The sequence below is a fragment of the Nomascus leucogenys genome, chromosome 22a (assembly GCF_006542625.1).
Source record: "Nomascus leucogenys isolate Asia chromosome 22a, Asia_NLE_v1, whole genome shotgun sequence".
Lineage (NCBI taxonomy): Eukaryota > Metazoa > Chordata > Mammalia > Primates > Hylobatidae > Nomascus > Nomascus leucogenys.
Genome location: NC_044402.1, coordinates 102,333,699 through 102,358,785, shown reverse-complemented (window position 1 = coordinate 102,358,785; position 25,087 = coordinate 102,333,699). Strand labels below are relative to the sequence as shown.

The 25,087-nt window shown below is 42.1% G+C and overlaps 1 protein-coding gene across 4 annotated transcripts in view; it reads right to left on the bottom strand.

Moving 5' to 3' along the window:
- Positions 1-600: 600 nt before the first annotated feature.
- The window catches only part of CDK15 (cyclin dependent kinase 15), a 112,132-nt gene continuing 87,645 nt past the window's right edge, over positions 601-25,087 (bottom strand). For 2 of the 4 annotated variants that reach the window (XM_004092005.2, XM_012508345.2), the window contains 4 exons: positions 24,467-24,515; positions 16,696-16,835; positions 5,920-6,062; positions 601-3,547 (listed from right to left, as the gene is read on the bottom strand). In XM_004092005.2, coding sequence (XP_004092053.1) covers positions 5,953-6,062; positions 16,696-16,835; positions 24,467-24,515 — 299 coding nt within the window. In that variant the 3' untranslated portion in view covers positions 601-3,547; positions 5,920-5,952. Of the gene's footprint in view, positions 3,548-5,919; positions 6,063-7,409; positions 8,398-16,695; positions 16,836-24,466; positions 24,516-25,087 lie in introns of those variants that run through there. The other 2 variants (XM_004092006.1, XM_003253951.1) reach the window with 2 other exon arrangements.

The following is a 25,087-nucleotide window of genomic DNA, read 5'->3' as shown; positions in this document are numbered from 1 at the left end:
TTTATTACTGAGCACGAGATCTTATATCAGGTGCACATCAACCCACTTAGGGATAGAGAAGAGTTAGAAGTAGAAAATGTGCAGAAAATCAGGGAGGATGGACTAAAATAAAACTGCCCTCGGAATTTATTAATGAAAGGTGTCAAAACTAACCAAAAGGTGTTCATCTTCTCTGTCAATGTAACCTTCAGGAAAAGACCTTCTGAGTTGTTTGGTTCTAAGAAGTGTAACTTTTCAGTGATTTATTTTCTTCCAGCATCCACTGGAGGCTCTCAGAGATTTTATTTTTAAAAGGCAAAATCTTTAGAGACTAACTTCAAGGTGGTATTAAATGCACACTTAAAATATCAAGAAATGTTAGAAGACATCACTATCAACTCTCGTATAAATCCTGTCACTCTATGTCAGCACCGTTCAACAGAACTTTCTGCAATAATAGAAATGTTCTGTGTCTGCATCATGCAATATGGCAGCCACCAGCCTCTGAGCTATTGACATTTGAAATATGGTCAGTGTGAATGAGAAACTGATTTTTACATTTAATAATTCAAATGTAAATATAAATAGTCACATGTAGCTAGTAGCTACCACGTTGGATAGTGCAAGTGTGTGTTTTATGTGTCCTGGTAGCAGTCAGGATAGACTAGGTTATACTATAGTAACAAATAACCTCAAAATATTAGTGGCTTAAAACAATAAAGTTTTACTTCTCTCTTCCACTACACCTTCATCATATGTCATCTGGGAACTCTGTTCTACATCTCCTCATTCTGGGATCATCTTAAACACTGCTGGTCACTGGAACCGAGGGAAAGTAAAAAGAAATTTGAGTTGGATGTGCTGGTGCACACCTGTAGTCCTGACTACTTGGGAGGCTGAGGTAGGAGGATTGCGTGAGCCCAGGAGTTTGAGTCTGTAGTGTGTGATGATCATAACCTGTGAATAGTCACCGCACGCCAGCCTAGGCCACATAGTGAGACCCCGTCTCAAAAAACAGAACAACAACAAAAAAAAGGACAGAAATTTGGAGGGTCTTATACTGGCAATCAAATGAATGCTTGGCCCAGAAGTGACACAGATCACATCTACTCACAATTCATTAGCCAGAACTAACCACGTGGCCATATCCACCCATCAGAAAGCCAAGAAGTGCGACCCCATTATGGATGCCTGGAAGACAGAAATATTAGGTGAATAGCACTAGTGGCTAAGTAAGCATCACTAAAATAACTAGTGCCTCAAACTGAACAAAAATAAATTATGTTTTTTAAAGTCTGGTGTTGGTCTATACAGAAGAAACAACAAAAACATGGGATGAAAAAATATGCACAAATTCCAGGAATGTTTATTTGATAAAATTGAGAAATGAAAAATTTAAATGTTTTAGAGTCTTATAATATTTATTAAGCTTTTGAATAGGTAAATCCATTAAAGAAGGAAGCACAAGCATAATCATATGCATAAGGTATATGCACATGCATAAGCATAATGTTCTTCCATTATAGAGAGGATAATTCTGTCAACTTCCACTTAATATCAATTTTTTAATAACAAAATTTGTCTATTCATCCCTGCAGCAATAGTATCTAACCATAATTCCAAGCATAGTCTGTCCACAGCTGTTCCAAAGTCATTACTGGAGAATCTTGGAATTAGATGGGGCATTGGAGGTCAGCTCTTCTAACCTCCAACATGGGAATCCCTCCTATAGCTCTCCTATCTTCAGGGAGGCAGAGGAATCCCACTACTGTTGTGGGAACTCAGTGTATTGATGGACAGGTGAAACTGCTCAAGAACTTTTGCTGATGCGTCAACAGTAGCATCCCTGAGCTTTCGATTGGTACTAGCATTATCTTTGGGGGAAGTGAAATTATACTATTAATTCATGTTGTACTTGAAAGTGCCAATTTCCACTAAGTCACAGCCTTTTTTAAGTTGTAGCCCAAAGTGTAAGAATTTAAGTCGGATGAAATTTGATGGAAATAAGTGTTGTTTTGGCCTGCTGTTCATTGGCTTCTAGCAAGGTGTCTTTTGAATCATGATCCAACACTAAATAGCAGCTGCCTCTGCAAGAGTTGTATATTCTCTAAATTTGATAGGTGTCAAGAACATTGGAGAGCCAGGTCTGAGGTTTGCATCTTAACTCTGGCATGCTACTATGAAGGAGTTATTTAACTTCACTGAGCCTCAGTCTCCTCTTTTGTGAAATGGAAGTCATAAATTAATAATAATAGTACTTACTCCAAGGAGTTGTATGAATAATTTGTCCATGTACTCTGATTTATTCAAGTAATTAATAAAAATATTTGACCAGAATAGGACTCAAGACTGAACCTTGTAGCACACCATGGCTGGCCTTTCTCTGGGTTAAATAAACACCATGATTTGAGTACATATATCTGCTCCATCACCCAGCCTACACTCTTTCATCTTTCAGGTATAGCTGGACAGGCTTTGTCAAATGCCTTACTAAAATCAGATACTTATGCAGGCAGGTTGATTTGGGCTACCCATGTGTCTTTTTCCTTTTTCCTCAGACATTGGGGGATAGTTACTATTTTTTAATTCTCTCTTAATTAGTTCCTCCTTGTTCTTCCAAAGGATATACAGAGGTCTCTGGTTTCTAGGCTACTACATTTCCTGAGATGATCCCTAGACAGAAGCGATTTGAGTTTCCCTGGCTTCTTTTAGAAGGAGTCATTGTATAAAACGGCACACGTGTTAGCTAAGACAGATCTCTCATTTTACTTGAGGTGTGTGTGTGTGTGTGTGTGGTGGTGCAACAGGGCTTAAATTACATCTTTGGAACTCTGCTCCCATTTACTTATTCAATATCTCCACCATCAAACCAGCGCTTAGATTCCCCATCACTGTTGCCATCATCACAGGCAATTAAGATTCAGTAGGAGGAGATAGCCTGAAATTCAATTCTAATCAGCAGCCAAATCCAAACTTCTAAAATATGGGTTGGGTGGTAATATGTTCTGATAATCCAGTTTAGTGAGGGAGGAAGTGCCCCCTACAAAATAATAATAAATAGTCCTCAGGAAGTCCTTTTGTTAACAGTGTTCTCCAAGAAACCATCTTTTTCTAAACTTTAGTTTTCTCCTTGCCACAGAAATCCTTTTGTTGGGAGAAATTGTAAGTGAACACAGGAGTGGCAGGTCTCTGTAAGCACCAGCTCTGTCTCCAGATTCTTTTAAATTGTCAGTCTCTTATCTGTCTTTTTGGGAAATCAACCTTCTAGCCCAGGAATCTCTTAACAAATGCCAAAATGAATGAAGTTATTCAGAAGCCCTCTTCTTAGACTTAGTTTATGTCTAGTTTTTTAAAATCAATCACTTAAATTCTATGCAAATGACAATAGCAATAACCTTGCATTTTCTTCTTCAAGGCGATAGTATTATGTACTATCGCCTTGAACACCATATTTAAACTATTCTAGGTCATAGGCGAGGGCATAGAACCCCTTGTTCAGTATGGAGTTAGATTTGAAGCTTCTTAGTAAGCTGAAGCAAATGAAAACCGAAACTGCAGAAATACAGCCCTGGAAGTGAATGAAAAATAAACACAATTAAAATAATGAACAACAGAGTATTGATGAAGGAAATCAGTTAAACATTGCAAAGTTATTGATGGCATTATATATATTGATAGAAAAGGTAATGATAAAGCATAAGAGAGGCAGCATCTTAACCCTGGTTATAAGAACTAAGAAAGCTTTACAAATAATCAAAATCTATCTCCAGATGGATTCTATAAGCTATCATTGTAACTCACCACCACCAACTGCTCAAAACATGCCAAGCTTTGAAAGAATATGTGTAAAGCCATTACTGTAGTGCCTGGTGTGTGGTATCTATCCAGTAAATTTTAGTTCTCCTCTATTTCTCTGTTGTAGACATCAGTGTACACTTTTTCCCTGCCTGAAACTGACATTTTGAAGCTCTTTCAAGAATCTTAATTTTGAGGCATTGCTGCCAGTTACGAAGTCCTAATACCCCAATTTACATTTTGACTCTCCTGAAAAGTGAATATTTTAACATAAATTCAACTCACTGGAAAAGATTTACAGGCCCCAAGTGTCCATGTGATTACTGCTTTTAGTTTCTTTAACTCTAGCACTCTAGATTTTGCTGATCCCAAGCCATTTATTAAACAGTTTAATTGCTCTAGCTTTTCCCTCTTGTGGCTCATCTCAGTTTTATCTCCTTACATTCGTACCAAGGCCTAGGGACATCATGAGATTACTCTAGCAGAGACAAAATCTGCCTTCTCCCTTCTTCAATTGCTGGTGCAGGCCACAAGCTTGACACGCTGCATTTTATTGATTTTCTATTGTGACCGATTTATGTCTACAGGTAACCATTCTTTGTGGAAGGTCACTGTAGATCAGAAAGGCAAGGTTATCTCCCTACCTTCCAGCTGCTTAAGAAAATAAAATAACAACAATAGAAATAATAATAATGTTAATGTAGCACCACCATCTGAGCCCATTTCCATTAGTGTCTTTGATAATTTTATGAAGAGTAAGCCCTCCACTTCACAGAACGCAGCTGAAGTTCATTCTGTCCTTATAACTAGCAGGTTTAAAATAATTATACAGTAAAAGCTCTGCTCTAGAGAATATTTTGCTTGGGAAATACCACATTATATCACCAATTGTAATTCTAAATGTATATTGTCAAAATACAAACTTAGGTATTTCATACAATGCTCTGAGGATCAGCTATAATATTAAACTTCCCTGCTCTTTGAAGACAAGACAATGATCTTAGAAGAGCCAGGAAGCTGGTATCTTTAATGCGTATATGCCTTTAAATCATGACAGCCAAAGATAGAGATCAAAAGAATGAAGAGTGAATCCAGCCATGTGAGTGATATTGTTGGGGGGTGTGTAGGGAGATGCTGGTGGTTACCATCTAGGCCCCTGGGAAGCACGGCCAAGCTGTGGTTGTCAAATGGGTGGCCAAATCATAGGATAATGCTTGTGGTTTGGGATATAGCCAGGGTCACCTAAAGGGCGGGCAGGCTGGCTGGCAGGCTCTGCATGTGGGCTCTACCTTGATTCCTCTATCTCGATTGCTGTCCCATCTACCGCCATGGAAGCCCCAGTATGGGAAGTGCTCTTGAGACATCTACAGGGTTGTCTATATTATGGTGACTTTTGGAGTTGTCCCACCTGGCTTCCTGTGCCAGCTAGCAGTACTCATTTAAGGGTATGGTGGCTTTGGGAAAATCCTTCACAGCACCCCTTCCTCCTCAAGATTACCCTGGAAGGTAATTTGTGCCACAAAAGTGACCAACCATCCTGGTTTACCCAGGACTGAGCCAATTCTAGTACTGAGCATCCTGCATCCAGGAAACCCCTTGGTTTTGGGGAAAACTTTGACAGTTTGTTACCCTTACCAGGACAAAATTTTGCCCTGTCAGTTGACAGTGAGAATTCCCTAGTTAAGGAAAAACAGTTGTTTTCAATTTGCAAAAGTTGCACCTTAGAGTCTATACAAATAGATTTCCAGCTGGGCACTGTGCCTCACGCCTATAATCCCAGCACTTTGGGAGGCTGACGCACCAGGAGTGCAGTGGTGTGATCTTGGCTCACTGCAACCTCTGCCTCCCTTCATCCCACCTGTGTCAGCTGAAGATCTCACACTGATGAGGAAGCGTGGAGGTTCTGTCTTAGGAGCTTTATCCCTGCTCCGGGAGTGGAAGAGAAAGGCAATGCATGTAGTTATTCTCTTTGCCCAGCCCAGGCAATGGAGGCCTGAAGAGGCAAGGCCACCTGTCCTAGAGCTGGCGAGGAAGAACTAGAAACAGCACAGAGGTGCTCTGAATCCCTGAGCAATGTCCTCTTCACCTGGCACCAATTGCTTTTCAATTTGGTCCATAAGGAACCTCACTGTTGCAACCACTTACCTGGAAGAACCTGGGCGATCTCGCCCTTTCTTTTCACCAGCATTTGCTAAACTGGGCTGGGTGGTGACCTGTCTGGTAGGAGGCCAAAAGGTCACACATTTCTGGCTTTAGCCTCACTCCTGAAACTGTAAACAAAGACTCCTCTGTAGGAAGGAAAAGAGAGAAGCACCAATATGTTATTTCCTGGGATCTTTTGTGGTATATTTTTGTCTGTTGTAATATTTGCCACCTGAAGAAATGTCAAAACATGAGCCGGACTTATTTACTAATAATTCATACTGACTCATAGATGACTCACTTTACTGAATCCAATAGTTGGCAAGTGCTTTCTATTTAATTCAATTTAATGCATAGTTACCAAGTGAACACTTGTGCAAGGCAGTATGCTATGTGTTGAAGATGATAAAAATAGGAATAAAACTGGGAGGGACACACACATACACATACAAACAAGGACCAAAAGTGAGGCACAAACAAAGGATTATGAAAACCTCTCCCTCCAAGTCTATGGAGCACAAAGAGAGCACAGACAAGGTGTCCTTTGAGACCTGAAGGATTACTATGCCATCAATAGTGAAGGACTGCCAAGGAGGATATTCCTGGTTGAGGGATCAGCATGAGCAAAGATATGAAGGAAGAAAAGTGTTTGAGGGAACTGCAAGTCATCTTGCATGGTTAGAACAAGACAGACAGGGAGATAAAGTTGGAAAAATAGTTGGAACCAGATGGTGAAGGGAACTAATATCATGTCAAGGAGTCCGGACGTTAGTTAGAGGGTGATGTTAGAGAGTGACAGGCAATGAGCATCACGTTGGGCTAGATATGTTTTAGAAAGTTTCCAATTTTGTTAGTTACATTAGGCAATCTTTTTTTTTTTTTTTTTTTTTTTTTTTTTGAGACAGAGTCTCCCTCTGTGGCTCAGGCTGGAGTGCAGTGGTGTGATCTCGGCTCACTGCAGCCTCCGCTTCCTGGGTTCAAGTGATTCTCCTGCCTCAGCCTCGCAGTAGCTGGGATTACAGGCAAGTACCACCACATGCGGCTAATTTTTATATTTTTAATGGAGACAAGGTTTCACCATGTTGGCCAGGCTGGTCTTGAACTCCTGACCTCAGGTGATCCACCTGCCTCAGCCTCCCAAAGTGCTGGGATTATAGGCGTGAGCCACGGTGCCTGGCTGGCAATCTGTTTATATAGACTCTAAGGTGCAACTTCTGCAAATTAAAAAAAAAAAACTATTTGAAAATATATATACTACCTTTGATGTCCAAATCAGGTATTTGGTTAGCTCAGAATACTGGCAGTTCGCATTTTCCCAAGTGACTGTGTTTGTTAAGTGCTTGCTAGTCCTGAATACTCACTACACTAAAGCTACAAGCCAATTCCTCCAAAAGTTGACATTGCAAGGGGCTTATCTGAAAAGTAGGGAAAATAAAACTTCCTGGCAGATTGCTGTAAGTTTAAAGAAGATAATATATGCAAAACACCTTGTGTTAGTTTCTGATACACAATATGTTTTTAATAAATGGTAGCCATTGTTATAAGTATTAGCACAGATATCTGGGAAAAATAGCAAGAGGCAGCAGCCACATTGTCGCCAAAGCACATCCGCAAAATTTGCTCAGGGCCCCTTTCCACTTGGGCATTGCTTTTCCCAGGTTCACAATTTGCATAAACCTGGGATGCTCAAAATACCTCACAATTTAACAAAAAGAGAGGCTTCTGTCCTTAGTGCACCAAAAGCATAAAATGCCTTAATAATACTGTTTGCTGGAAGCTGCTCACACCCAAAGGGAAGAAATAAACTTGCCAGCTCTGCCTCACCTGGCCTAAACTTCTGCCCTGAAATGCTGTGGGTAATCTGGGGTCTCTTCCTCTTGTATTTGGAATCGCATATTGGCTAGGCTGGAAAGGGGAGCCATCATACCATTTGTTGATATGCATAAGACATTTTCACAAGGACATTGTAATATGCAATTTTGTATTCTACTTTCTTTTAGATCTTGTCATAGCATAGACAGTTAAATGGCTAAAATAAACAGTGCATATACTTTACCAATTATTCTCAAATCAACTCAAATCCAAATCATTTGGGGAACTTCTCTCAGGGAGAAGTATCCTCTTGCCTTGGGGACAGTGGCATGAAAAGCTGGGATTTCCCTTCGGCTTCCTTGCCCCTCAAAAGCAGCAGCTCCTCAAAAGCAGGGAGGGAGGGAGAGAAAGAGACACTATCTGGCAGAACATGCTGGGAAGGCAACCGGTTAATCAAAAGGATTCCAATTTGGCCGTGGACTGCCAGACTCTCCTTCCCAACTCATAGAAAAAGAAAAAGGAGGAAGGAAGAAAGAAAGGGAAATAAAAAACGAAAGAAGCTGTAGCACGGCTCTCCTTCAGCAATCTCACAAATGCAAAACCTTCCACTCTGGTGACTCCTCATTAGCTTCCCGAGGCTGACAGCATAATTATCGCAGCTGCTTCACTCTTAGAATAAATAAATATGAAAGCGGGTGTTTAAAAATTTTTTGAGAAGGGAAATTCAGTCATCTAGACAGTCGGCAGGACAAGTTTATTTAAAACTTTTAGATTCTTATGTATTTAGATCATTTCGGAACGAGATAATGAGATAGTTGTCTTTTTAGTCTAATTGAGTTCCTAAGCTCATGGCTGTTGCCTGTCACCCCTTTCAAACTTTGCTTTAACTTTCCTTCCTTTAGAAATCTGATCCTGGTGTCTCCATTTACTCTTTCCTGGGCTGATAACCTGGTGAAGGCTCAGTGCACTGGAGCGCAGAAAGTGACTTAATGGGATTGAGGGGCTAAATAACCTTTCACAGGAAACAAGATAATCAAATCTCTTTTACTTGCCCATAATGGCTAAAAGAGAAAGCACAAGCCAAAAAAAAAAAAAAAAAAAAAAGGTTGAAAATTAAGCTATCATTTCAAAATGTCTTGTAATCTTCCGTGTTACGTGGGTTTTGCACTACTCTCCCACATCATCAATCCATCAGCTGGAGATGCTTAGTGCATTTAATTATTCAAAGTGCACACATCCTCGTGATTATGCGGTAATTTTAGCTCATGTGTATGTATAGAGAATTCATATCTTCAAAGCCCAGAGGATCACACAGCACTTTAAATTGAAGTTGCTAACTAACATGAAGTGCACTTAAAACTCTGACTAGGGGCACAGTACACATACATTTCCGATTAAAGCAGATGATCTTTCCTTTTAAAATTAATTATGCCTATTTATTTTTTTCTTTCCCTCCTGCCCTTCATTCTCCCAGGACCAAGTTTATATGAACCCTTGCATTTAATGAGTTAGAAGCATTATAAAAATAAATATTCTGTCAATCTGGGGTAAAGAAAACTAGTGTTAACCCATCGTGCAGATGGAGAAACTGAGGTTTATGACAGCCAAAACACATTATGTTGGGAAACAAAAAAGAAAACTCAGGTCCTTTAACTCTCAATCCACAGCTCAGACTGCCTGTGCCATTTTGTTTTAACTTATTCTTTTAAACAACTAAGACAATATAACACCAGTATAAGGAAAGCTCTGAGAAAGGAAAAGAAATGACCTACAACCCCCCTAAACTAGAATACCATTTTTATTTTGTACACTACCTCTCAGTTTCGTTCATGTGCATATTAATTTTCACAGGTATATTATAATATGCAATTTTGTATTCTAGTTTCTTATAGCTCATGTTATAGCATAAAAACTTTCATAATATCACACACTTCTATTAATGATCATTTAAAATGGTTACATAGTACTGTATGTGGAGTCAATATACCAACATTTGTCCAATTGTTTCTCTGGTGTTTAACAGTTACATTGCTTCTTTTTATTTAAAAAATTGTAAAACATTATAGACAACACTGCAATGAACATTTTCATTAATCTAGGTTTTAGGGTTTTTCCCCCTATTCAATTATTTCTTTGGATAATTTCCAGGAACAAAGGCATAGGGTATAAGGGTATGATCATTTTTATGGCTCCCGATATGCATGCTATAACACTTTGCAAAAGTTTCAATACCATCAGCAGAGAATCATTTTACTACAGTCTCATCAACACTGGGAGCTATTAGGTTACAGGAAAAAATAACTAATTTAACGGTTATTTGTACTTTTTTAATCCCTAGTAAAGCAGTCGATTTATTCCATGTGTTGCTGTGCTCTTTTTGTTTCCTCTTGCATAAATTGCTATTTTATGCCTTCAACTCATTTTCCATTGGATTCCTTGATGTTTTCTTATAAAACTGAATGAGTTACAGGTGAAACAAAAACATTTATCACCATCGATTAAGAAATCTTGGCCAGACAAGGTGACTCACGCCTGTAATCCCAGCACTTTGGGAGGCCAAGGCGGGTGGATCACCTGAGGTCAGGAGTTTGAGACCAGCCTGGCCAACATGGTGAAACCCTGTCTCACTAAAAAACGCAAAAATTAGCCGGGTGTGGTGGCACAGGCAGGTAATCCCAGCTACTCAGGAGGCTGAGGCAGGAGAATCTCTTGAACCTGGGACATGGAGATTACAGTGAGCCAAGATCATGCCATTGCACTCCAGCCTGGGCGACAAGAGCAAAACTCCATCTCAAAAAAAAAAAAAAAAAAAATCATCTTAAAACCCAAGGCTGATTGCATATATTATTACAAGAAAAGAAAAGAAAAGAAACTAAGATAAGATGGCATTGAGGAAGAAGTTGGTCCTGGGGCGTAAATCTCTATTCGAGATAAATTGAGCCCTCTTAATTGTGAGATATTAAACACGCTACCTGGGGACGTGTGGAATCTTTCCCAGAAAAGCTTTAAAATAAACACAGTACATGAGAGAGTGGGAGGAGCACAGAACCGGGCATCAAGATTTTGGTTCTAATCTTGATTTTGCAACTAAGTTCCTATGTGATCTTTAGCAAGAACAATGAATAGTAGGAAAGGAGTAGCTTTTAGGAGTCGGATTTAAAGTAAAATGTTGGCTCTACAACTTTCTAGCTGTGTGACTTCAAGCAATTAGCCTACCTCACTTCCAGCTGTCTAATCTGTAATATGAAGATAACAATTCCAGCCTCACCAATTAGTACATAGATTGATAATTTATATAAAGCATATAGATGTCCAATAAAAGGCAGGTACGATTATTCTTCCCCGGGCATCAGTGATTCAGCTATATAATGAAGGTATGGAATAAGTAGTCTTTAAGATCCTTTATAAATAACTCTTTTCCGAATTATTTATCTTCACTTGGAGACTCAGCCATGAACGTAACAAATTTAACCAACTTAAGGGCTTGGTAGGGCTGAGGGACTTGGTTTTCCCAGACTTCTGCCAGCAACACAATGCTATGCAACCCCATAAACCACGTCTCAACCCAGTATCTCCTCTAATGTACTCAAGTGGATTGAGAACAACTTTGTGCATAGAAGGTGAGGAAGTGTGTTATGGAGGACATCTCCAAATTTGCTTCTTAAGGGCTGATTAATGGAGGATTTAAAAGGTGGACAGATTGGTCTGAGTTGTGTTACAAACTCCTAGAAGTAGCATAGAGTCAAGAGAATGGCTGAGAATCTTCCTTCCCTCTTTTCCAACATCCCCAGCCCCTGAAACCTGGCCTCATAGAACGACAAAATATTCTGGTTCAACTTTGAATAGAATACACAATAAAACCAATAAACAGAATAGGTTTGAAATTATGTGGAAGCATTTAGAGTGAAACGAAGCTTGATTAGTACATGTTAAAGAATGTTTAAATTGTTGCAAAAAGGCATACGATGATAAGAAAAACTACAATGGTATATGAGTTAAGACTGAGCCACTATGATTAAAAAGAAGACAACTTCGGAATGATCTTAGATGGTATTGAAAGGAACATGACATTCCTTTGCCCGTATGCCCTTCCTCCCCAATCATCCAGACCCATCATCTTTCAAGGCCCACTCACAAAATCATCCTGGATCCCCACAGCTGGAGTTAATCTCACCTCCTTCAAACACTTAGAGCACTTTGTTTACTTGATCTGCAGCTGTTTATATATTTGTCTTATTTCCTAAAGGACTGTAAGCTCTTTGAGGACAGGGTCTATGACTAATTCATTTTTGTATCCTTTAATATCACACCTCACAGACACTCAATAAACCTCCAGTGAATGAATGGAACATGATTCTCCCACCATGCAAGAAATTTGAGTCTATACTCCCTCCATATTCTCAGAGATAAGCAAAATAATTGGAACAGATTCAGAAAAGAACAATAAAACAAAATGACTAAAAAGTGGGAGAAAGGGAATTTGTATGTGGAAACAAAGGTTAAAGGGATTCAGCCTAAAGTGGCCTTGGGAAGTGATATCATAGGGACCTTCCAATATATTAAGGAGATAACACTCAAAGAAGGCCTGAAGTTCTTTTATTGAACCAAAACAAAATGAGACTCAGATTTTAACCGGGCAATGAGGCATGCTGAAGAACTTTTGGAGTATAGATATCGGGATGGTGTGACCAAAGGTAGAGGTAAATGCCATGCTTTCTTCCATCCCTATGTGTATATAAGTATACACTAACAATGGGGCCTGTGGTACAGCATTTTTGCAAAATTACTTGTGAAACAATTGCAAGCTTTTAAGATTTTTCCCCCTAAGATGCTAAAACCCATTTTAAAGGAGAAGGGGATTTAGTCCAGGAAGGAATGGGAGACTCAAGTATGAGACTTGGCTAGCAAGCAAAATGGGACCAACCCAGAGAGAGAGAGAGACAGAAAGAGAGACAGCCTTTGATGTCCTGATGATCAAGGACCATGGCTTAAGGACCAGACTCTTAAATCACGTGTCATTTACTGCCTCAGATAAAAAATACTTTTCTGGATCAGTGTCTGTAGTTCAAAATGGCTAGGTTCCAAAATCAGTCTTAACTTTCCAAGGGTAACATTTGGAAGGTTTCCTGCAAGAACAGAGCAGAGCCAGTTTTAAGAAGGGGCAGCTTAATGATTTTCTACTAACCCCACCCCCAAATCATTAAACAGTGTTCCTTTTCCAGAGCCCAAGTTCATGCTGAGGGCAAAGGGAATTAAATGAAGGAGCTGAACCTGCAGCTAAGATTAGAGAGTTGCCAAGGGCCTAATTTTAGGTCCTAGCTGCTCCAGCTGACGTCCTGCCCTGCTGGCTCAGCCACGAGGACCACAAGTGTGGCTGCAAGCGGGTGTCTGAGTGGGAAGAGCGACTCCCTGGCCATCTGCAAAAGCAATTGGCTTGCTGTTGGCTGTGTTTTGAGAGGGACTACCAATAATTTCTCCTTCAACAAGTGTTTCTTCAGGTGTTCACGAGTCAATAAGGGAAAATGCCAGAACTTGGCAGAAGTTCCCACATGCTTGCCATTCTAATATTCACACTTTTCCACTTCAGGTGCTGTCCAAAAGGAAACTAATCCTGGAATTCCTGGTTTTCATGGCAAATAACCCCCTGATAAATGCCCTTCGGCTCTAAGCGTACTGCCACAACCTAGGGAAAGCATTGTTCAGGACTTCTCAGCGTCATGAAAATAGAGATGGATGGAACAATTCTTTCATTTTGTGAGGAATTTCTATGCCGCTCCTACACTGGGATTTAGGCTGTCCTTCCACTCTCCATGTATTTCCCAGTCCCAGGCTTTATGCTTTAATTGTCTTCTTTAGAGGGCAGACAATAAGAGCTGGCATCTTCCAGATCAAAGGGGAAACGGAATATATTTTAAAGTGACAACTCTGTTATCCTGCAACCAGAATAAAACCAGAATAATAAAATGATATAAATATAAGCCCCTAAATAATTTTATACTGAAATGCCACCAGAGAGCAAAATTTCTTGCATAATTATGGCAGAGAAACTCTCCTTACAAATCACTCACAAGAGCATGCCGATTTTTGCACAATTCTCATGCCTGGGGCAGCCCTCCTCAGGGATGGAGTTTCTATGTCCCTGCAGATTGGGAACTGTGATTACCCACTGGTGTGCTCTGTCTGCAAAGGAGGCTGTTAATAAAGGCTCATTGCCAGGGGCAATGAAAAAGCAGGCTGGCACTGCCAGGCCAAGGACCGCATCTCTTAGTAGATAATGTGCTGGTGGTGAGGGCCACTCTCACGAAGGTGCACAAACCAGCCCTGGCTGCTTCTGTCTCTTCCTCTATTTTTCTTTCCTGGTAGTTTTGCTTTTTCTATCTACTTGTCCATCTGTCTCTATACATATTTCTACAAGCCCACCACCCTGCCACACACATACACAAGCACACACACATGCTCGTGCACATGAGTGCACAAGCACACACACACAGAGGCACACACACCCAATCTTGCCCCCGCCTTTCCCCGTCTCTTGGCACTGGCCCTTTCATCTTCTCCCTCGGGGATTCGAGATGTCGCTGCAGGAAATGCTTGTCCGCCGAGGCAGCAGCAGCAGAGCCCTGTGGCTTTGACAAACCTCATTTAATTGGGAGGAAGCCAGGAGAATTTGAAAGAACTGAAACATCCACGAAACTCCTTTTATCAGGCATAATTTAAGCGCTGCATGGAAAAACCCCTATATGTATAAAGAAAAGTCAACTTCCCTCCTGCTGTGAGCACTCCTGGTCTCCCCCGCTAGTGCAGGCAGCCTCCTGCAAGATTCCATCTTTTCATTTTTCTAAAAGTGTCAAAGTAGATTTGGGCTCTGTGACTGGGCAAACAGGGAAGGAATACAGATTGTTCTCTCTCTCTCTCTCTCTCTCACACACACACACACACACACACACACACACACACACACACACAACCTTAGACATCCATGTACCAGGGCCCCACTGTTGGTGGCTTTGCTTTTGGGTCAGCCAGGAAAAATCAAAAACCAAGTTTCTAACAACACATGTTTGGACAGTGATTGTTTCTTCCTAATCACCTTGCGTCAGGCAAAAGCTGGAGCCTAGAAAACTTTGAAGATCCCCAGCAATTCTCTGCATGTGGAATAACAGATCCTAAAGGAGGGCCAACAGGGCAAGTTTCTTTGAGTGGAGAGAAGGGAGTGTGTGTGTGTGTGCGCGTGTGTGTGTACATCCAAGCGTGTACACTTGCATGAAGTAGTAGAGTTGTAAGTCCCAAGTCTGAGAGGAGAAAGCTGAAAAGGAACCATCTAGAGGCTTGGACTGGGAAGAGGGGATTGGGATGGGAGTGGCTGGGGAGGAATGGGGCTGAAGTGGGGGCAGAGGTACCAGGAAGGGAGTGAGAATTGTGGATCTGCCTGCAATGTCTTTTGTTCCACCCATATGCCTCTCCCCTCCTTCCAAATTCCACTTTAGATTCACCTCCAGTCTAATCCATCTCATTTGAATTCCTGTTCCTCCAAAGAATTGCCTTCAACACACATAGTCTCTGCACATCTGCAGTTGATTATGCACAGACTTTTAGCTGTTTAGATATGATTTGTGCTGATATGTGTGCGAGGGTGCCCCGTTTCCTCTTCCTCGCCCTCTTTTCCTCCCACTTCATAAAAACCTGGAAGCCAAGGACAAGTCTCTTGTTTTCCTCAACTTTTTATAGCACTTAATATGTTCTTGACACTTAATGGCAATTTAATAAATACTAATGACTGACTCTTTCTACAGGGTTAAGTAAGACATTAACCCCACTTGTATGATTATGGTTATTTTTGGAGATCCTAAATGACTCACTTTAGTCATAAAACAGAATGCCTCAACAAGTCCCAAACTAAGCGCTTTGGACTGCTGCAGGACGATGTCCTAGACACAGAGGAGCTGCGTCTGCAAACTCTGGCAAGGTGGACCAGGCTGTTTCCACACCTCTTGGGCAGTAGCTCCTCACCCTGTCCCCATCCTTATCCCACTGCACCCCATCACCACTCCCCCACACCCCTTCCAGTGTCCTCATCCCAGTTCCAGCCCTTAGGCCCTCCCTCCTAAGCTTTCTTTCCTCTGGCTTAGGACTTCTAAAACCAACCCTGGCTGCTTCTCTCTCTTCTGTTTTTCTTTCCTGGTATCTTTGCTTTTCCTGTCTACTTGTCCCTTGTTCCTAAAACTATTTTTAGTTGGATGGTGGATTTTTTCAAAGAAACCTCACCTAAGGATAGTCCCCCATGACCAGTGCCCACATCCTCCTGTAGCCCTCCCTGGCCACAGTCCAAGAAACATGACGGGAGTTCCAGCCACATGATCCCTCAGCAGATTTCAGATTTGGAAGATGACTTCAGGCCCAGGCAGCAAAGGCTGATTCCAGGGTAACTTGTGTTTACAGGTGGGCAGCCTGGGAGGAGGCCTCCCTTCCTCCAGCACCCCACCCCGGCACTGCCTTCTGCAGCTTGCTATTACCAATCAAGAAAGGCCCAGCTCCCTCTCAGGACGTACCCGCTTCACCTACCATCTTACTCTCTGCAGAAAGGGAGAAGAGTCAGGTTAGAAACACAAGTGTGGCTTCCTGGCAGATGGTAGCTAAGGCAAACAACTCACAGACAACATCCATCTCATCCAATTTCTGAGTGTAAATGTGTACCTGTGAAATGTCTGGACCCTTACAAAGAGGTCCTTGTAACCTCTCCCCACCAGTGCTTCGAAGTTTGAGAGAGGCTCATGCAAAACTCAGACAAGATTGGGTCCTATCTTGCTTCTCCCAGGCAAATTGATCTCTAACTTCACTCCTGGGGGTAAATGCTATGATTCTCTGGTGCTGAGGCAAACTACTTAAGACACCAAGACTTACACTCATGCACACGCACTCACGCACACGCACATGCACTCACGCACACACACACACTCCCTCACTCACCATCAGGAAGCTGGTACAGCTGAGATGGCAGGGCACTGAAATAATCATGAACAAGTGCTTCCTGGGCGGAGACGCGGTCTCTGGGAAAGCCTTTCAGCATCTGGGAGGCCAGGTCTTCAGCTTCAGGAACCCTGCCCAGCCTGGAAAAGTGGGAGAGAAAAATAGAGTTTCTCCAGCAGCCTCCCTTCTGAAAAACAAAGGGAGAAAAACAAAAAGTAAAGGAGATGGCTAGACTTAGATTTTAAGTAGAATTTTCCTGGAATTGCTAAAGTTGATGGCAAGTGGAAAAGTAACCCCCATACTAAACTCTTACTGACTGTCCTGTTACTAAGTTGAAGGGGAAAAATCTCCTCATTCTATCACTCAGCTCCCTTGCCCTCCACCATGTGTCTGGGCACCATGTACACATAAAAGACACAGAAATATAATTATAAACAGAAATACATAATCAAGGATTCCTTTTGGAGGAACACTGCAGCCCCAACCAAGTAGAAAGGCCTGATTCAAAATATGATCGAACTCTGAGAGGCTGAGGTAGGCAGATCACTTGAGGCCAGGAGTTCGAGATCAGACTGGCCAACATGATGAAACCCTGTCTCTACTAAAAACATAAAAATTAGCTGGGCATGGTGGCATGCACCTGTAATCCCAGCTACTCAGGAGGCTGAGGCATGACAGTCACTTGCGCCTGGGAGGTAGAGGCTGCAGTGAGCTAATATTGTATCACAGCACTCCGGCCTGGGCGACAGAACAAGACTCTGTCTCAAACAAACAAAAAACATGTTCAAGGCTCTGGACTCCAAGGGTGGCAGGCACAGAAATCTGGAGGGGGAAAAGCACAAAATTCTAAAGAGGTGATTCTGGAGGGTGAAGCTTGGGTAGAAAATACACTTGTTTGCAGCATTTCTGAAGCTCAGCCAGGCTTATTAGTTAGGAAGCTCTCTTGGTTCCCCTGAGATGGAGCAGAGAAAGAGAGATAGTTAAGTACTTAAATCACAGTAAGGACAAATCCTCGAGTTGATCTTATGTTGAAATATATATCTAGAGATGAGCAAATTCATTTATTGAGCAACTACTATGTGCTAGTAAGCGGTTGGCTTTGGGAGACACAGGAAAAGACTGTCTTCTGGCAGCTCAGGTAGAAGAGTCAGATGTTCTTCAAATTATCACACAGATGTCTAAGGACAACTTTGAAGAAAAGAATCTTATGGTCTGACTGTTTGTATCTCTCCAAAATTCAAATTTATGTTGAAACCTAATCACCAAAGTGATAGTATTAGAAAGTGGGAACTTTAGGAGGTAATTAGGTTATAAAGGAGGCTTGAGAGAGCCCTTTTGCCCTTTCTGCCCTGTGCAGACACAGTGAAAAGGTGCCATCTGTGAAGCAGAGAGCCCCTGCCCAACACCTAAGCTGCTGGCACCTTGGCCTTTGTTTTCGCAGGCTCCAGAGCTGTGAGAAATACATTTCTATTAATTGGCAATCACTCAGTTAAGGTATTTTGTTATAGCAGCCCAGGTATAACATTTTGGTTCCCCCGAGATGGAGCAGAGGCAGAGAGATAATTAAGTACCTAAATCACAGTAAGGACAAATCCTCAAGTTGACCTTATTTTAAGGATTAAGATAGCCTCAATACCTGACCTAGAATGGGAAGAGGTGGTCAGGAAAGGATTTCTTGAGGAAGTGGCATTTGAGCTGAGAGTTGAAGAATGGAGGGCAGGCCAAGAGGCAGACCTTGCCTGACAGGGATCTGTGGTACCTACACAGACCCTAGAGTGGGAGGGAGAAGCCAGAGTTTTAATAAGGGAATCAAGGCCAGTTGGCTGGCCCAGGACAAAAATGGGGAGAGAGGCCTGACATGAAGCTGGGGAGGGTGGCTTGTGGGTCTTCATGTTTCCTATTTACTTACAGTGCTTGAAAGTCTTTGCTCCTCTAATGCCAATCATTTACTTACACCCAACTCCACAACCCACACATAGGTTTATAACTGGAAAGGCACAAGAGGGAAAACTGTGCATATCCCAGAGGGCAGCTGATCATGGGACCGATGTCTGACATTCACAATTAAGTTGTATGGCCACGAAACACCACAGCAAATCCCCAATTAAGCAGACATAGATGGGCTTAGTTAATGTCAAATACACCTACTGACTTAAAGCAAGAAAGACCAGATATTCTTTCCCTTCCAGGTGCCATGATGCAGAGATGCTGGAAGTCTTGGCCCAGAATTGTAATTTACCTAATTTTTGCATAAGATTTGCATTAAAAAATTTGAGCTATTTGATTCCCAAGACATGAAACTGTTTCTGCAAACAGATAACTACCTTCAAACTCAGGAGCAATTGCTTCATAGGCAAGACAGAGAAGAAATTTGCAAATTTCCAAATCCTTGCAAATTTCCAGTCCAGTTAGGAGAAAAAGGAATCGGGTAGAAGTCTACTCATTTGCTGTGGCCTGAAGAAGGACTGGCAGATATATTCCTCATCCAGGGTATCCTGTCCAGGCAGAGGTTTTTTAGGGCCCGTGAAATGGAGGTTTGGAAGAAGAATGTTAGTACAAATCACTACAGCCTAGGATCCATCTGGAAGGAGACTCGGGGAAATCTCATGAACAAATTAAGCTGGTCCACCCACACTATTGGGTGGTGAGGTGAAGTTTGTGCCAAAATTGGGCCCTGAATCCACTTTCTGCAGGCTTCATGCTTTCTGGTTAAATATGAACTTCTGGACATGGGGAGGGCAGGTAGGTGGTGGGGAACAATGCATCTATCAACTTCCACCTCCACAGTCCCACCCCAATCAGCGATTTGTTCTCTCGCATACTCCCCCAACATTAACCCACAACAGATGGCTCCTGAACTGCCCTGTAGTGGGGGCTGAGGGGCTGCAGTCTAATTGGACAGGGAAGGCTGGGAGACCTGTTTTAAACTTGTTTTAGCATGGCAGACATATTGTTTTTACTTAGACTGTGTTTATGTAGAGTGTCTGGGGAAGCCAAGAAAGGCTAATGGAGTTTACAGGGGTATTAGGGGCACCCCTTTTCTTATAAGAACAGGTTATATGGCCAGTGCTGTGCCTCATGTCTGTTATCCCAACACTTTCGGAGACTGAGGTGGGAGGATCACTTGAGCCCAGGAGTTCGAGACCAGCCTGGGCAACATGGTGAAAACCATCTCTACCAAAAAATACAAAAATTAGCCGGGTAGTAGTAGTCCCAGCTACTCAGGGAGCTGAGGCGGGAGAATCACCTGAGCCCAGGAGGTCGAGGCTGCAGTGAGCCATGATCATGCCACTGCACTCTAGCCTGGGTGACAGAACTAGACCCTGCCTCAAAAAAATAACGTAAGAACAGGTTTTTGTTTTCGTTTTTTTTTAAACCAGGTGAATGAATAAAAGAAGAGTAGGTACTAATCAGTGCAAGGACCTCTTTTTTAGGATTTTCCATTTCAACCAACAGAACCTACCCTCACCCTCCCCACAGGGTTGTTTCAGGGCTTCTGGTAGTTTCTGGACTTGTTCCAGTCTCACAGCCTCTGAACTATGACTGCTGCACTTTGCTTCTCCTTCTCCTTCACCGGTAGAGGTGGTCACCAGGGCAAAGTGGGCAGGTGAAGGCTCTTCCTCCTAGGAGCCAAGTGTGTGTCGGTCTCCCCTATACAAGCCAACTCCACCCCACATGAACACAAACCTTCACTGGCAGCACTGGTAGTAAGACCATTAGGATCTGGGCCTTTGGCAAGCGCCCCAGTAATCGCCGCCTTGCTATTGCACATTGAGCTCTTTTTGCGAGGCTGAGGAAAGAGTCCCAGGAAAACAAATGTTGCTTTTTGGGCACAAATGTTGATTTACTGACATCTTCCGTGTTTGTATCATTATGCTTTTTCCCGTCACCTATGGCCTTGCTTGCTACCAATTGCCTTTACTGTCATAGTTGTACACATGGCCACCACCTCTAACTCCCGCTGGAACAATTATCCACTGGTTACAACCCCTACTTTAAAAATAAACATTGGCATAAAAAAATGAACATCACAAATGTTAATTTGCCTACCAGCACCTTTCCATATAAGGTAAATGTGAATTCATACTCTTGGGTTTGTGATGTTAACTACCAAACATGACAGGAGTATCTTGCAGAGGCAGGAAAACCCCCCACCCAATTAATGAGAATCTGCTATTAAAGATAAAGAATCCTGTGATAAATCAGTCCTTCTAGTAACATTTCAAGGGGTAAGAAGTGTTCCAATGCCAAAATAATTCATACTTATTGTGGAGTGCTTAGAAAATGCAGAGAAGGAAAATTATGACTAGCCCATCACTCTGAGATAATCCTCTGATACTCAAAGATAATCACCATTGCTTAAGGTCTTTGTTTTCTTCAGTCCTTTGCTTTTAGACAGGTATAGTTTTTGTTTTACAAAAAAGTGGGATCATACTATACATGCTCTTATAACTTACTTTTTCCATTGAACTACGTTGATCATCTTCCCATAACTTTGAATCACTTTCTAGGACATTATTTTACTGGCTGTTATGGTTCGATGATGTAGGCATACCATAATTTACAGAGCTAGACTCCTATCTGAGTTGTTTCCTTTATTGTTGGGATGGAGGTAGTACTATTAAAATCACACTGTAACAAATATTCTCAAAGAGAAATCTTTGTGGGTTTGTGTAATATTTCCTTAGGATAAATTCTTAGAATTGATGTTCCTCAGTTGAAGGATATATACAACATGTTAAAGTATTTGATTCATACTATCAGCTAGAAGAGCTATACAAACTTCCATTTCTGCCAGTAGCCCAAGAGCGTGCTCAGCCCTATGGGCAAGGATAATAAATTCATTCCAACCCACCTGAATTGCCACAGGCCCCATTGCTTATAAAAGTCATAAAAATAATTAAAATTGTGTATCAATCCTAAAAGATGTGCTGAGGGCCAGGACAGCTACATGTAATCTTAAAAGTCCAGAATAGAAAAACAATAAGAAAAAATGAAAATTGAGTTTTGTGACTGTGTAAAACACCATCTACTAACCCATCACTCCATACTTCTAAAATCTGGTTGTTCTCAGCGGTCTGGGACAGCAGTTTTGATTTCCTAGCACAGCCTCGCTCTGAGTATAAAAGTCTCCCACCCACAGCACTGCCACTGACCTCCGAGGTGCAGGACAGGCTGGTCAGTATGAGCTCAACTGGATTCTTCGGTTTTCCCCCTAGACCTACAGGAAGAGGAACAGGGCAGGGATAGAGTAGGCACTTTTTAAATGTTCTCAGTTCGGGATGTAGTAGATGCCCACAGTAAGAAATACATCCAATACTAGAAAGAAACATTGCAGAAGCTGTCCTACAATTTGCCAATCAATCTAAAAAAGTGAGTGCATACCTACTAGGCCCACATTAAGGAGATACCATCAAACCTCAAGCAAGCTCCAGGGATTCATCTACAGGCCTGTGAATGGTTCCACCGCACCTCTGAAGGGATTGTGTAGAAAAGCCAGTGACACTTCGGCTGCTTGTTACTCGCCACATCTGCAACCTGATTCAACAGCCAAATCCACAGAGACCTGGGTACCAGACGAATCCTGGTTCTACCACTTACTTAGTTGGACTACCTTGTCCAAGTTACTTAACTTCTCTCAGCCTCAGTTTCCTCCTCTTTGACCTGGGAATGATATTTGTAAGGATTAAATGTAATACTATATGTAGCACCCTGCTAGGTACATAGTATATATCCCATCTAATGTTAACCCTTTCACAGAGCCCTTCCCAGAGCCAAGAATTTTCCTATGTGATAATCTAGGCTAACGCTGCCAATGGAATTTTCCATGATGATGGAGATATTCTATTTTTGCTCTGTCCAATATCATAGTCACTACTCCAGTGTGGCTACTGAGTCCTTGGAATGTAGCTAATGCAACAGAACGGAATTTTAAACTTAATTTAAATAAATTAAAAGTTAAATAGCCATACGTGGCTAGTGGCTACTGTATTAGACAACATACCTCTACATACCTCTAAACATTACTTCCCCCTCCACTTTTTTTTTTTGAGACAGAGTCTCACTCTGTCTCCCAGGCTGGAATGCAGTGGCACGATCTCAGCTCACTGCAACTCCGCCTTCCAGGTTCAAGCAATTCTCATGCCTCAGCCTCCAGAGTAGCTGGGACTACAGGAACATGCCACCACACTCGGCTAATTGTTTGTATTTTTAGTAGAGATGGGGTTTTGCCATGTTGGCCAGGCTGGTCTTGAACTCCTGACCTCAGGTGATCTGCCCACCTCGTCCTCCCAAAATGCTGGGATTACAGGTGTGAGCCACCGGGCCCAGCCTAGACATTACTTCCTGTGTTAAAGATCTGAGCAGAGAAGCCAGAAGTCTGAGAAAAGGTGAATACATATTGCTAAGGGACAAGGGAAGGCGCAGAGGCCACGGGTGCTGTATCGTCAGAAAAGCCAGAGAGATATTCAGAGAATTCAAGCCTTGCTCAGCCCTCGAAAAAAGGCTGGTGGGGTGATAGCAGGAGGCTGAACTATCTTCTGCCATGGGACAGGGGCAGCTGCAGCAGCAGCATGGAGTATTAAGATGGTTCTCAAGTTGAGAGTTGCCATTTACTTTGGAAGCTGATAGGGACATGAAAGAAAGCCACGGGGCAGTGCTAAAATCCACGTATCTCTAGGTAAAGGGGAAGGAGACTGACTATACTGCAAGTCTTGAATGAAGTGATAAACAGTAGTTCCCTAGAACCTGTCTCCAAAAGGTTTCAGGTTATACAGTGCTTTTGAAAATAAGAGTGGAGGGTGCAGATGTCCTGGAGAGACCTGTCCCTCCCAGTGAAATATCTCTGATAGTCCATAGTTCTATGTTCCTAACCTATTTTACTCTTTGTACCCTGATATTTATTCTACGTGGAGGCCTTTTAAAGGAAATGAACAGTAAGAGTGAAGAATTCAAACAACTTTTGGTTAAGTTAAATTCTACCATATTTTCAGGGAAAAACAATGTTTGAGTGTTCAGTCAGGATCTTGGCCAGTGAAACTCTTCCACTTCTCCCCACCTGCAAGAGTGTGTTTTTCTTTGACATTTGAGCTCGTTTCCCCTGTCTCTGATGTTTTCCTCACTGCCCTTTTTGCCTCCTCACTGAAGCAAAAAGAACAGAGCCTCAGCTAATTACTCGCAGATCAAATAATACTGGTTATTGTAATCGGTCATTGTCCGAAAACACTGAGTTCTTCTTAGCCCGGAGGTTGCCTGGCACAGCTTAGTTAGCTAACTATTCCCGGAATGTCTCTATTATCTGTTTTACTTTGCAAAAGAAACTAGGGATTTGTTGAAAGCTGGTAATAAAAGTCTGCCCTGGTCTGAGCTGAGACTGCGTAGAGAGGGCCTGGGAAACCATGACCCCCATGAATCAAGTTGCCCCCCCTCCAATAGCCACTCAATGATGTTATTTGGTTTCTCTGTGTCAGAGAATAATAAACCCACTAGGTTTTCTTGCAGACCAACACACTCCCTCGTTCTCAGGGCCTGGGGCATGGCTGAGGGACACAAAACAATTTTAATGACCAAACTCACTGAAAGTAAAATGGTTCATAGAGAAGAACTAACAGACTCTCAGGGGTCTGGCGCTCCCAGAGGCATCTTCCTACAGCTTAGAGCCCCCACATGGAAGTGCTCGGGGGCTGCTGTTCAGTGGACTGAGATCCAGGCAAATGTCTCTCCAATCCTGCTTAAAGATCCCTTAAAGATCCCTTCCTGAGGTAGTACTCACCTGTTCCAGACAACGTGAAGGCTTCGAGGCGTAGGCAGCGGGAACCATTCTGGGAAGCATACAGAGGGCGTTAAAAAATAAAATCAACCCGAAAACCCTGTTGCCAAATATACTGTTAAAATTCTAAATGCTCTTCTTGACTTGGTATAAAAAAATGATTCAAGTACCAGGTAGGCTAATGTGATTTTTAAAGCCTCGTCTCCTGCTGAATTTTTATGATTTGGTGAAAGGTCACTATTATGGGTTGAATTATGTGCTCCCAAAATTCACATGTTGAAGTCCTAACCCCAACTATTTTAGAATATGATCTTATATGGAAATAGGGTCATTGCAGATGTAATTAGTTAAGATGAAAGCATTAGGGTGGGCCCTAATGCAATTTGACTGCATCCTCCTAAAAAGGCAAAATGTGGACCCAGAAATAGACGTGCGTCAGAGAAGGTGAGGTGAAGAGACTCAAGGAGAAGATGACCATCAACAAGACAAGGAGAGGGAGTTGGAACAAATTCTCCCTCACATCCCTCCCACGGAACCAACCCTGCCAACACCTCAATTTCAGACTTCCCAGTCTCCAGAACTGTAGGACAATAAATTTCTGTTGCTTAAGCCACCCAGTTTGTG